The sequence below is a fragment of the Sturnira hondurensis genome, unplaced genomic scaffold (assembly GCF_014824575.4).
Source record: "Sturnira hondurensis isolate 20B ecotype Veracruz unplaced genomic scaffold, ASM1482457v3 Scaffold0008196, whole genome shotgun sequence".
NCBI lineage: Eukaryota > Metazoa > Chordata > Mammalia > Chiroptera > Phyllostomidae > Sturnira > Sturnira hondurensis.
This window is the reverse complement of record NW_028080827.1, coordinates 7,124,374-7,138,394: the sequence shown is the minus strand read 5'-3', so window position 1 is coordinate 7,138,394 and position 14,021 is coordinate 7,124,374. Positions and strand designations below refer to the sequence as shown.

The 14,021-nt window shown below is 50.2% G+C and overlaps 1 protein-coding gene across 3 annotated transcripts in view; it reads left to right on the top strand.

Annotated features, from left to right (window-relative positions):
* The window catches only part of MYO5C (myosin VC), an 89,777-nt gene that overhangs the window by 39,760 nt on the left and 35,996 nt on the right, over positions 1 to 14,021 (top strand). For 2 of the 3 annotated variants that reach the window (XM_037054651.1, XM_037054653.1), the window contains exons 12-21: positions 1,082 to 1,222; positions 3,295 to 3,420; positions 5,679 to 5,762; positions 7,424 to 7,558; positions 7,959 to 8,056; positions 8,924 to 9,010; positions 9,485 to 9,596; positions 10,381 to 10,592; positions 12,930 to 13,095; positions 13,760 to 13,906. In XM_037054651.1, coding sequence (XP_036910546.1) covers positions 1,082 to 1,222; positions 3,295 to 3,420; positions 5,679 to 5,762; positions 7,424 to 7,558; positions 7,959 to 8,056; positions 8,924 to 9,010; positions 9,485 to 9,596; positions 10,381 to 10,592; positions 12,930 to 13,095; positions 13,760 to 13,906 — 1,308 coding nt within the window. The remainder of the gene's footprint in view (positions 1 to 1,081; positions 1,223 to 3,294; positions 3,421 to 5,678; positions 5,763 to 7,423; positions 7,559 to 7,958; positions 8,057 to 8,923; positions 9,011 to 9,484; positions 9,597 to 10,380; positions 10,593 to 12,929; positions 13,096 to 13,759; positions 13,907 to 14,021) is intronic. The other variant, XM_037054652.1, reaches the window with a different exon arrangement.

The following is a 14,021-nucleotide window of genomic DNA, read 5'->3' as shown; positions in this document are numbered from 1 at the left end:
CTTAAAACGTCAGCATAAAAGCCGGAGTGAGGGCTGTCTCCTATCTCCTGCCTCATGAGTCTGGACCCTGGACTCTGGTGGCCTTGGGTCCAGATGCTGCTGGACCCTGCATGTGGTGGCCTTGGGGAGCTCACCACTGGCAAACCTGCCCTCAGTGCCCCTGTTTGTCCACCACCATGGACCCAGTGTCCTAATGCTTGTCCTCCCTTGTGGCTCTTGGGCAACTTCCTCCCCCAGAGTCCCGCATGCCCCCTCCGAATGTCCAGCCACAGCAGAACTGAGCCCTGACTGGCCTCTCTGCCTCCAGTCCTGTCCTCAGAGACATCACCCCAACCCCCCCAAGCCTAGCTGTCCTTCCAGGTATCATCGTGATTCTCCCTTGCTCATCCCCTCCCCTTCCTGGGCCCTCACTGCCCTAGGAAAAGGCCCAGTGCCATAATTCTCTAGGGCACGTGAGGGTCTTGTGTGCCCCCACCCTTCGGTCTTACTGTGCGTTCCCACCGCCCCTTCACTGCTGTGCTCTTTCTCTGGCCTGTGCAAGCACCCTCTGGTTCTCGGCCACCTATGTGCATCTGTGCTGCGCCCACTGGATTCTCCTGTGGGAGGCTCTCTTCCCGCTGCTCCAGCCCCTCCTGCCACCTGCAGCCAGGATGAGCCTGAGCCAGCCCTTGGGGAAGCCTCCCTGATATCCTGAAAGCCGAGCAACTAGTGAGCAAAGCTCTCCCAGTTGCTGGCTCTTCACACAGCCCCCTAGCCAGCGTTCTCAGGCAGGCTGCCTCTGCCCTGGAGAGCAGCAGTGCCATGAGCAGGGAGGGCCCCCAGGGCCGCCCTGAGGGTCTGTGGGGCTGGAGGTGACAGGATGCAGGCGTCCACTCAGACTGGGCAAGAGGACATATCTAAACCCAAAATAGGAACTCGGCAGCATTGATCATAGGGAAGGGGCCTAGCCTGCACCTCGGGGTTCCCCGTAAACATTGCCAATCTGTCGTGTATCGACACTCTCCAAATGCTGGCATCCTACTCTTCAGAAGCACGTTTTAATATTCTGTTTTACTTTCCATATTAACTTCTGGACTCCCAGCATGTCTTTAAACTTGAACAAGAAGAATACATGAGGGAAGATATTCCTTGGACTCTGATAGATTTTTATGACAATCAACCAGTTATTGACCTGATTGAAGCAAAAATGGGCATTTTGGACTTACTGGATGAAGAATGCATGGTAATTTTTAAATTTTTTTCAACTTGTGAGTAGTAATAGATGAACATATTACAAAGTGGATTTTTAAAAAATGTACATGTAAATTCCTGACGTGTAACTCAGTTGGATCAATGCTGGGTCAGCAGCCCAGAGCAAGAACCTGAGAGGGAGGCAAGCCTCCCACCCTCCGCATGTGTTACCCACCCTTGGGTAACATGCATGACCTCTTAGGTCGTGTCCAGCAAGGAGGTGCCCTTTGAGGGTGTCCCTAGGGTGTGCAGAGTGAACGTGGAAAGAGCAGGTGACCCCACACCAGTTGTTAATGAATAACAAGAAGTGCGTTTTCCTTTACTTCCTGATTCCGTGAGTCATCCATCGGGAGGGGCAGCTGAAAAATCAACACCATATACTAGGAGAGGAGAGGTCTCTCAGAGGTTTTCGCTTCTTAATCCCTCTGGGAGGAGCAGCTTTACAGTGCGTCAGCCTGGCAGTATGCTTTCCAAGGTCGCCTCCAGGAAGCCACAGACACCCCCAGGCGGCCAGTGTCACAGAGAAGTGTGCAGCAGTCATTGAACACAATGGGGTATTGGATTCACAGCTTTCGGGTTGAATACACTTGGTAGCTTTAAAATCACCAGTATCAAAAACAAGTTTTACAACCAGCTTAGTTTGAGGAGGTACAATCTTAGGGCAAGGAGGTAGTTATTCATTAGGCAGTAAACTTAAAAAAAAAAACAAAAAAAAAACCCTGCCTTCCTGGGGGCTGGGGTGGGGAAAACTCCATTTAGGTGCCCAGTCTTTCCCCATAAAACTGAAAATAAAGTCACATTCATGTAAAGGAATACATGCATCTTCTTCCTGAAACTTTGGACTTCTTTTGGAAAAAAACACAAAGATACTGCAAATTTTGCAGAAATAAAATCTTTTTTTAAGTCACTATATGACCATTTCCTTTTATTTTATAACATTTTGTGCTAAAGGGGCTTTGATGTATCCATTTAAAAATCACCCTAGGACCTGACTGGTGTAGCTCAATGGATTGAGCATGGGCTGCAAACCAAATGGTTGCCAGTTTGATTCCCACTCAGGGCACATGCCTGGGTTGCAGGCCGGGTCCCCAGTGGGGGTCATGTGAGAGGCAACCACACGTTGATGTTTCCTTCCCTCTCTTTCTCCCTCCCTTCCCCCTCTCTAAAAAGAAATAAAACCTTTTTTTTTAAAAAAAAAAGTAAATAAATAAAAAATAAAATCACTTTAAAGACTGTTGAGATCAATGACAGATTCACGCCTAGAGTTGCTTTAAGAAGGGAGCTGAGGATCTAAAACCACTCACTCTACAGTCCCAACTATCAGAATGAGCACTTTTCCGTAAAAAAAGAATGAAATCGACCTGGCTGGTGTAGCTCAGTGGATTGAGCACGGGCCTGCGAACCAGAGTATCGCAGTTCGATTCCCAGTCAGGGCACATGCCTGGGTTGCAGGGCAGTTCCCGGCAGGGGACACACCAGAGGCAACCATACATTGATATTTCTCTCCCTCTCCCCTTCCCCTCTAAAGATAAATAAATAAATAAATAAAAATGAAATCGTACATTCTGACAGCATGAGTTGACCTAGAAGGTGTTATGCTCAGTGAAGCGAGTCAGAAAAAGATAAATATCCTATGATTTTACTGATACGTGGGATCTTAAGAACAAAATGAACAAGCAGAACAGAAACAGACTCACTGACACAGAGGGAACTGGTGGTTACCAGAGGGGAGAGGGTTGGGGACTGGGCGAGGGGGTGAGGAGATTAAGCAGTGCAAAGTGGCGGCTACAGAGCCGTCCTGGGGGTGTAAGTGCAGCGCAGGGAAGACAGTCAATAGCTTTGTGATAACTGGGATGGTGTCCAATGGGTAGTAAATTCATAGGGTGATCACTTAGTTTCGTAATGTCCGATCACTGAGTCACACACCTGAAGCCCATACAACATTGTATGTCACCTGTGATTGAAAAACTTTTAAAAAAAGAAAGAATGAGCACTTTTTTGCATCTCCACTCATCTCTCATCTCTAGTTACTTTACTCACCATTTGGTTTGCTTTCTCTTCCAGTTACCACATGGAAGTGATGAAAACTGGCTTCAAAAGCTGTATAATAATTTCATCAACAAGAACTCCTTGTTTGAAAAACCCAGAATGTCAACTACATCCTTCATCATCCAGCACTTTGCTGACAAGGTGCAGTGAGGGTCGGGGCTGCGCGGGCCGGGCGTTCCACCTCCAGTCACACTTAGCACGTGGCTCGGACGAAGGACGCGTGTATACCCAGCAAATCTTAGTTTGTTTTTATCAGGAAGCACAAGATAAACATGTTGCTAGTGGACCTCATTTCTGAATTTGGATTTGTTGTGAATTCATTAACCTCTAACCATTTTATTTTCTCCATGAAATTGTTGTAACCAAGGCAGTGTAATTGTTTCTCATGACAAAAACATCTCTTTATTTGGGTTTCCCTATATTATTAAGTTGTAATATATGTATCATATGGTAATGTAGGTTGACTGAAGAGGATGGGTTCTCTAGGTGGTCTTTATTTTCTTCTTTATCTCGATTTTTTAATGAAACAAATGTCTTTCTAAGAAAAAGAAAATAATTTTTCAAAAAATCACATTACAGAAAGCCCTTGGAAAATACAAGGTAGATAAAGTGAGTTTACAGTTGTGAGTACATGAAACACAGTATATTCTTGTATTCCTATTAATTATTGTCTCGTTCTCCATACAAACGCCTATAAGCCTGTTTTTGCCCCACACTGTAGGGAAGGGGAAAAAAGACAAACCGCCACGACCACCTGCCCTGAACATGGGCTCTCATCTCATTTTCCTTTCCCAAGGACACTCCCATGCTCAGCTGGATGTCACTCTAGTGGCCCGGCCAGTGCCTGAGGACCCTGGCACCAGCCTGGGCTCATTTGTCCCAAGGCTGTGCTGTGGGTCAGCCTCTGCGGGTCACGCCTGAGTGACTGAGGGCCTGGGAAGGGACAACCAGCTGGGAAGCTGTGACAGCCTCTGTGGGCGAGGGGGGCACTGTTAATGTGACAGCCTCTCAGTGCTCCCAGTTTCAGATTGGGCTCCTGAAAAAGGTGCACGTGAAATGAACGATGATATGTCGAGTCATGTTTTCCAGCTGGCCTTCACAGTTTCCCATTTGGGGTCCCGTGGGGAAAAGAAGAGGAGGGTCAGGCTTCACACAAAGTGCGTCTGGGGTTTATTTCAGGGGGCCCTCTGTAACATTTAATTCTGTCACCCGGCACTTCTGACACGTCCCTCTTAGAAGAAGTCATGGTGTGGGACCTGTGGAGGACGGCCGTCAGTGGGCAGAGACCACATGCACGATAAGGGCAGCTCATCGCTCAGTTCTGTCAGCCAAGGGGGAGAGCTCATTTCGAAAGTGAGGCGGCCACACTCACATCCAAGTCCGCACATCTTCCCTCGGTCCCCGGAGCTCCCCGCAGAGCGACCAGTTCCCGGAGACACTGGCCCCACAGATGGTGTCCCTGCACTGAGAAAGTGCTAAATTTGTTACAGCTTTGCCTGTTTAGACTGGTGGCTCACACTGCCAACCTGGAAGATTTATAAAGTGTCCAAGTACTTCCCCCACAAGGGCAGCTGGTGGCCTGGCCCGTGACCCAGACTCCGCTCCGGTGAGCACACTCGCTCACCCAGAGGGACGGCCTCTGTCTCGAGGTTCCGGCACCACCGAAAGCCCCTCTCCTCACAGCTGATGTTTATATTTTAACATATATTTTTCAATTTGTGAAGAATATATATCACATATTAAAATGTATAACTCAGAGGCATAAACCTTTGGGGTCTGCGTGTTTGAGCATGCCCACCCCCGGTATAGGGTCCACTGAGGGATTCCAGAAGCCTGGTGGGTTGGACAGGGCTGCGTCGAGAGCTTTTCTAAGTCGGTGCCAACACTGGCCCCCCAGACCTGGCTCTAAGGGCTTTGGTGGCCCTCAAAAGCTTTGCAGCCAGGAGGTCGGGCTTTATTTCCCTTCTACCCCATTGATGCTGATTTAGGAAAACGTATTTGTTTGAACCCACTGAGGTTTTTCTCCTCCTGGTGGTTTCTAAGGCCACATGAGGCCCAACCCAGGTCTTCTTAGCCCAGGGCATGTGTTAACTGCCCATCTTGCAGAGAATGGCCAGTGCGGCCAGAGGGAATGGACAGGTGAGCACACAGAGCAGCCCGCAGCCTGGGAGCAGTCCCGGCAGTGGGCAGCCGGGGTGGTCCCGTCCAGTGATCGGTTGCTAGATGCCTAACCTTATACTCTAGGGTAGCTGTGATCGACAGGGACCAAATCTCTCTTTTAGAGGATCGCCTTTAGAGCCGTTTCATTATTCTTCCTTTAAAAAGAAAGGAAACGTGTGGTACTAAGATGCTGTCTGCTCTTGTCTCTTTGGAAGTAATGAGTTCCTTTCTCTGCATAGGTTGAGTACAAATGTGAAGGTTTCCTGGAAAAGAACAGAGACACCGTGTATGATGTGCTGGTTGAGATCCTGAGAGAGAGCAAGGTTTGTCAGGTCCTCAGGGGCAATTACTGCCCTGCATTCTTGTGTGTGACGTGGATGGAGGTGCGTGTCAGGAAAGCGGAAGAGGTGTGCACGTGTGTGTGCGCTGTCCTGCAGTGACAAATTGCAAATCAGACATAACAAAAAAAACCTATTGAAACCGTTTTAGAATTCGGCCTAAAATATGTTTCTTGCTTCTGAAAACATGCAAATCTCCACTAAAATCAAACGGCACCAAGACAGAGAGGAAGAACAGCTGGTATAACAACCATTTAAAGAGCCGTAGCTCACATTTTATCCATTTTCCCGTCCAAATTCAGGGTGGGGAAAGGTAGGGTTGCAGTTGTGAGTACATGAAATACAGAGTTCATTCTTGTGCTGTTACTTATTAATTTATTTTCCATACAAATGACTGTAAACCGACTTTTACCCTCCCTGTAGTTACACAGCACCCACCGTGTGCCAACCACTGGCCTAGGCTCTGGGGGTGCAGCAGGGAGCAAGGCAGACAGGTGCTTGCCCTGGTGTGTGGCAGGCAGCGCTCAGTGCGCGAGGAAAACCCAAGCACGAGGCAGAGGGAACCGCACGGGGAGGGACAGCTGCTGGCAGCGTGGAAGTTCCTCGAATCCACGGTTCTGTGTGATGGGTACAGTCAGTAAAGAACAACCTCTGGCTCTTCTATTTCCTCTTTAAACATCCCCTTATTAAAATCGGGGAGTGAGGCTGTTTCATACACCTTCGTCTTCGTGAAGATTTGGTTATCCTGTTTATTTTCCTTCTTTGAAAAGATCCGAGTCTTTTGTTGACGTTTGAGTATTTCGACCATTTCCCAGATGAGCATGAGCACTTCCCCTAAGGATCAGAAATACATCATAGGCCGTGACACCCTCCTTTATTAAACTGACACTGGAGAATGCAGCATGGAAACAGCCTGCTTCTTGTGTGCAAACTTCAGTGACCTAATTCGCCAGTGGCTTCCTCCCCTACAAGCTTCCCCGGGGCCAGTCTGGGAGGTGGAGGCGGATTTCGAGGAAGCACAGAGGTTTGGAGACTTGGGAGCTTTAGGTCCGCCCCTCCCACGGTGGGTCACCAGGGTGCATCAGGCAGGGATTCTGCCCTGAAGGAAACAAATGTCTGATTTAAAAAAAAGGGGGGGGGGGGTAATTCTGTGGGAGAAGATACAACATTTAAAGAAATGACTGATGCAAAGTAGAAAGTAATGAGTGACTTAAAAGAGGCACAAATGAAACATTAAGCTAGTTCAGAGGGGGTGGGGTGAAAACATTTTAACAAAACCTTGCCTGATGAGTCAGGTTTGCGTCTGTGGGGGTGAGCATGTGTGGTGGGCAGGAGGAGATCCCAGGTGCAGAGACAAGGTGAGCCAAGGCCCAGGGGTGGCATCATGGATGTCCCCACTTGCCTGACACTGAGCCATCCCCACATGCAGACATTCTCCGCTCCCGTTCCTGGGAGAGAAGCCACAGTCGTCCTGAGTGCGGACGATCCACTTATGGAATTGAGACTTGATGTAGAGACTGGCCAAGATCATCACTTGACCCTCCACTGGTTTAGATGGGCTTGTCATGACCACATATTTGGCTTGTACCAGCTGAGGCCTGTGGGTGAGCATTTTGGGACATGAAAGTCCTCTCTGCCCTTTCCAGTTTCACCTCTGCGCCAAGTTTTTCCAAGAAAATCCGGTTCCTCCTTCCCCTTTCGGCTCCGGGATCACGATGAAATCCGCAAAGCAAGTCATCAAGCCAAACAACAAGCAGCTCCGGACCACCGTGGGGAGCAAGGTGCCGGGGGAGTGTCTGAGGGTGGCGGGGCCCCAGGCTCAGGCCAGGCCCCCATTCCAGGCCTGGATGTGGGCACCAGGCTTCCTCAAATGCAGTGTAAACACAAAAGCAAAGCAAAGCAGCAGTTCATCATCGTTGTACCTCAACCTCCAGGGCCGCATACGCCCAAGTAAACTGCCTATGTGCACAGTATCACGATTTTCTCCATGTTCTGCTACGTGGGAATGTTGGGCGGAGCAGCAGAGCACACTAGTAATCAGTCATGGGGTGAACCCTTTCATAAGAGATGTTTCTGCGTGAAGGTAACTTTCACCAAGGACAGGCGCTTCTTCTTCCTGTTTTGCCTTGACGTAAGCATTACATGGCAGCATGACGTTCATTTTCCGACTTTGCTCCCTAGTTCCGCAGCTCTCTGTCCTTGCTCATGGAGACCCTCAACGCCACCACACCCCACTACGTGCGCTGTGTCAAGCCAAATGATGAGAAATTGCCCTTCGAGTAAGTGTTCTCATGAGGCAGGGAGGGAAAGCACGGAGCAACCATTGTGTCCGTCTTGATGTTGGGGAGTATGCTTACAATTGCCTTGAACTTGACTGTTTCTGATTCTAAACAGTCCTGCCCTTCATGTGTAGTGCTAGCACAACCCCTCTGGCTAAGCCACCTTATGTCTAGCAGTAAGTAAAGCAGTCAGCTTTGAAAGAACAGTCTACCCTTGAAGTTTATGCAACTGAGGAAGCCAGAACATGATCCTTGGTGATAAAAGAGTTTGTATGAGTTTGAAGGAGAAAGGCTGTCGAGGGGTCACAGGTTTCAGCCTCGGCATGGCAGGAGGGAACTTTAGACTTGCTCCCTGGGCTCCCGGGGAAGGACCTCATACCCACGAGTGGGGGCTCTGGAGTCCCTCTTGGAGGACTGCAGCTAAGAGGTGTCTGAGGGGAAGCACTGTCCATGGAGGTGGTGAGTGTGCCTGTGGATCACCAGAGGGCCACCTGCTGGGTGTCTTGTAGAGGGAATGCACGCGTCAGACAGGCATTAGGATGAGGTCAGCTTGAACATTGTTTCCGCTCCGTTGTCATTCGAAACTCAACCCAAGGGCCATCCCCCCACGGGCCTTCTCCCTGTCGCCTGCATCAGGATCAGCCTCTGCTTTCTCCGCATCCTCAGCTTCCTGAGCAGTGTCACAGACCTGCTGTTTTCGTTTGGCACTGACAAGTATTAATTAAACATCTGCTGTGTGAGTGGCATGTGCATTGCAAAGACAGTCCTGCTCCCGGAGTTCGTGGTCTAGGCAGCGCCACTACACTGCTTGTGGGTATCATCGTCATGTATGATGGCTTAACACATTATAAAATCGTCTTCCTTAAGGTTTGATTCCAAAAGAGTTGTTCAGCAGCTGCGAGCCTGCGGCGTTTTAGAAACGATTCGCATTGGTGCACAGAGCTACCCGTCCAGGTAGTGTCATCATTGTTTGGGGGGGAGAGTGCCCACCTTCAGCTTTGTGCTGAGAACCAAGGGAGGGGCTGTCATGGACTTTGTCACATACTCTCGTAAGATGCTCCCGAGATTTGTCCCATTGTGCCGGGGAAGACCAGAGGAGGTGATACACAGGCAGAGCCAGGCGTCACCCCCACCCCCTCCCCATCTCAGCTGCCCGTGGGGGTCACCCACTGCCTCCCAGTGCACCTGGGAAAGGGAGTGGGGAGCACACTTGCTGGAGCAGAAAGTTAACAAAAACAGTCCAGGTTGCAGACGGGTGTGCCCAGCAGCAGATTTGGGTGGTGCCCCAGCAGGGAGGGGTCAGAGGTCAGTGCCCTCATCCCCAGAACAGACTCCACCCCACCAGCAGCGACAAGTGAGGCTGCAAGGTCCACAGACCCGACCCACTCCCTCTCTGGCACGCCCCCTTAGACCTGCTTGGCTTTCCAGGTGGACCTACATCGAGTTCTACAGCCGCTATGGCGTCCTCATGACCAAGCAGGAGCTTTCTTTCAGCGACAAAAAGGAGGTCTGCAAAGCGGTTTTACACAGGCTCATCCAGGTCAGTCTTGCATGTCAGCCTTGCATTCAAACCCCCCGAACTCATTTCCTCAGCTCTGCCTCAGTCTCTGGACTATAATTGTCCTGAATGGCTAAAAAGAAAACGCGCCCTAAGCATTTGTGTGTGCTCCGGAGATCAGAGCTGACATGCTCTCGGGGCATCATTTCCTGACAGCAGGGGCCTCCTTCAGGACCCGAATTCAAACCCCCAGTGCCTTCCTGTCCTGCCTTGTTCCCTGGCATTCTAGAGCTCTCCCACGGGCCTGGCTTATGTTGCACAGCCAACTGAACAGTCCTTAAGCCCGGGTTCCAGACACGGCACTCAGTGTGGGTTTAGATTGTTGCTGAAGCAGTCAGTGAGCTAGGATGGAAAAGAGGTGGGGAAGGAGTTGCAATGGCCAGGAAGGGGGCAGTAAAGAGACGCCAGTGTGAGGCAGAAGGAAGCATTTCCCGGTAGGTGCCTGTGCCCCTTTGTGGAAACCACATAGGAGAGCCTGAAGCTCCCGACGGCCCAACCGAGAATCACTGGGGAGGCACAGCCCTTCCCCCACCACAGGTGGGCACCTCCACCTCAAGTCCATTTCTCCCCCAAAAGTGGCTTTAAACAAACTAGTCAAAAATGCACATTTCTAAATCATGATCAGAGTTTTTCTGCTGTATGTCAAAGAACAGATATGTAAAAATATCTATGTTTTTGGCACCTTTGAATCTCCAAACATCTTTTCTAAATACTGTAGAAAACCTGAAAAGATTTTGTTTCTGATCATACTGTTTCTCTCTTCCAGGACTCTAACCAGTACCAGTTTGGTAAAACCAAAATTTTCTTCAGAGCAGGGCAAGTGGCTTACCTGGAGAAACTCCGCTTAGATAAACTGAGGCAGGGCTGTGTTCTGATACAGAAGCACATCCGTGGCTGGCTGCAGAGAAAAAAGTTCCTCCGAGAGAGACAAGCCGCCCTGATAATCCAGCAGTACTTCCGGGGTCAGCACACTGTGAGGTATGTTGGAACCAAGGTAGATTTGAAATTCTGCCACCTTCTTTGCTGGTCACTTCCAGGGGGCGGGGCTGGTCAAGGGCAAAGCGCTTTTCTGCTGGGACCCAGCAGACATGTCCCTGAGGTGGCCGTAAGCCTTAAGATGAGAAGGGTGTGTCCCTCAGTAGCAGGTAGTGCTGACTCTGCCTGCTGTCCCTGTGTGGGAGAGGTGACAGCCAGGACCCAGAAGGGAGGAAGCCCCTATCAGGGTGTCTTTGAAGAGGGTAGGAATTCCTGATGAGACCAGGTAAAGAGACTAGGCCCCTGGTCTATGGGAGCCAAAAATGCCTAAGAAGACCAGGACCCTAGCAAAGCCCCCAAGTAAAGACGACATAAATAGCCACTGACCAGCCTGTTGGATGGCCGGGGTCAGACCACACTGCAGGGCTCGATGGCAAGGCCCTGCCAGCAGACACGGAGCCCTGGGGCAAGGCTAATGCTGTGGCCCTAAGGGGCCGGCTGAGTGGAGGGCAGTTCCACCCGCTGTGCCCATCCCAGCCCTCCCTGAGCGCTTCCAAAGGCCATGCTGAGCTGGCCCGTGAGACAAGCAATCTTCTCAGAAAGCATGGTGTGCTCCCGCGTGTCCACCTGGCTCTTTCATGGTGTGCTCCTAGCGTGGCTGCGAAGGCAGCCGTGTCGTGAGCCTGACCCCCAGCAGTATCTGGCTGCTCCGCGTGGTCGGCCCACCGCAGCCTTCATCTCGGCATGCCCCGAGCCCAGCTTACCATTGCAGCCCCACTGCCCCAGGCAGCTGCCGTCCACACACATGCAGCCAGGCTCGCCCCCCATGCTTCTACATTCAGTTAATAACAGCAGTCTCTGGGGCAGGAAACCCCAGGGTTTCCTTCTTCCCTAAACTTATGCCTCCTTTCCGTGTGGGAATCACAGAGGCCTGACTCGTCTATGCCCCCTCTCACTTGCCTCTTGAGTCTGTCCCATTCGTTCCATTCCCTGGGCGCATGCCCTGGATGAGGCCTTCATCACCACCTGCCTTACACCCTTGGAGCGTGTCCCTTCACCCGCTGCCTTTTTCTCCATCTTCCTAAACCGGGTCTGACTGGGCCAATGCTCTGCTCCTGCCCTGGTGCCTCCAGTGGCCCACTTCCTACAGAAGAGCATTCAGTCTTTGACATGGCACTCGAGGCCTCGGGGCCTCGATGCGTTCACAGGAATGGACATTCATGAGGACAGGGACCAAGGGACCAGACTTGTCTGGTGCCCAGTCCGTCCATGCCTGGGACCCAGCACAGTAGCTGTCACACAGTAGCTGTCACATATATACACACACATATATATTTCCTGTTAATTATATCTATTCTAATAGCAAAGGGTCCCTATCTATTCCTCTAACTTCGTTGACTGCCAAATTTCTCCATTTAGCTTATATTCTAGCAATTTTAGATTCTCTTTTTCTGAATATTTCAGGCACCACTAGGCCTCCATGCCTCCGCATGGTCCTTCCATGCCTTCACTGGTCCCTTAGTCCCTTAGTCCCTTAGTCCCTTTTCCAACCTTTACTGTTGTCTACAGAAATTCTTTTCTATCAAGGCCTGCCTCACATGTCAGCCCTTCCCAAGCAGTTCTAAGCTCCCTCTTATGGATGTTTCAGTAGTCATTTTATTTTTCTCAAATGCCACTTGGCCATTTAAATGTCTGTGTGCTCCATGAGGTTGTGAATTCTGAAGGTAATACTTTGTCTTCTTCTTCAGTCCTTTCCATAGGAGCCAGCAGGCTTGCTGGACGGGCAGAACTCTTCGAGCTTCTGAGACCCTGCAGTTTCTCTCACAACTATTCATCTCTGCCACTCTAGCGTGAAATCAGCCATAGGGAATATTATAAAAAACAGGCGTGTGTGCCAGTAAAACTTGACAATCCCAGACGGAAAGCTGCAGGTTTGCTGCCAGGGCCAGACTCTGCCAACCCCTGATCTAGAGCCTTCAGCGCGATTCCCCACAAGAATAAATGAACAGATAGACGAGCGAGCAGGTGCAGTGCCACAGCCCAGGTTGTTGTCACGGTCCGCGTGGACGTGAGCGAGGTGGCGTGTCAGCCTGGATGTGAGCAGTGTGGTGTCCCCTGGTTCCCTGTGCCTGGAGCACATCCACATTCATCTCAGGGCGAACGGGGAGATAATAATGTCTGATCTCCAGTGGGCTTTACAGTGAGCCACTTGTAGAGCATAGTGTGTAGATGTGCAAAACATCCGGCTGCTCCTTAGTAGGAAAGAGCCGCACAGCTAGTCGTGCGGTAGCAGTCAGTGCTCTGTGGGCAACAGACTGACTCCACGTCTCCTTCACCAAGGAAAGCTGTCACCGCAGCGGCCTTGAAGGAGGCATGGGCAGCCATCATCATTCAGAAGTACTGCCGTGGACATCTCGTTCGCAGCTTGTACCAGCTGATTCGCGTGGCCACCATCACCATCCAGGCCTACACCCGAGGGTTCCTGGCCAGGAGGAGGTATCGAAAGGTGCGACCAAGACCACGTGCTTTCCCGGGGCTCACGTTATGTTTCATCAGCAGTACAGGCACCCCTCATTTCATCACACTTTCGGTTTTTTAAAAATGTGTAAATTGGAGGTTTGTGGCAACTCCGTGTCGAGTAAGTCTGTCAACACACTTTTTCCCACAGGCTCAGACAATGGATAGCATTGTTTAGCAATAAAGTATTTTTAATTGTTATGCGCTTTTTTTAGACATAATGCTGTTACACCCTTAATAGACTACAGTATGGTCCAAACATAACTCATATGCACTGGGAAACCCCCAAATTCCTGTTACCACTGCTTTACCGTGATACCCACTTTACAGTGGTGGTCTGGAACCGAACGCTCAGTCTTTCTCAGGTGTGCCTGTAGCAAGGTCGTGTTTTCACACGAAGACCTTGCTAGAGAGCAGGAAGTTCTGATAGTGAATTTTTGTGCATGTCTGCTACAGGTGGGATTTGCTTATTATTTCAAAAGTCTCTTACAGGTCTGTTCAGAGGTGTACTGTGGGTCTCTGTGGGATGACTACAAGAAACTCCTGTTTTACGCTGTGGGAATATTTTGGTAGTTGCATCTCCCAACGTTGGAGGAGTTCGTGAGAGAAAGAGTGGAGGCCTGGTTTGCATCTCACAAAATCTTGTTTTAAAGATGCTAGAGGAACACAAGGCTGTGATCCTGCAGAAATATGCTCGGGCTTGGCTGGCCAGACGCAGATTCCAGAATATCCGGCGGTTTGTGCTCAACATTCAGCTTACTTACAGGGTCCAGCATTTGCAGAAAAAGCTAGAAGATCAGGTAGGTGTTCATATTGCATCTTTCATGTGTACTTTTTCTAGTAGCTATGTTTCGTTCTGGGCCAGCTCCTTAGTGATGCAGTAAAGGTTATACCCATGTCAGGAGGTTCAGACAG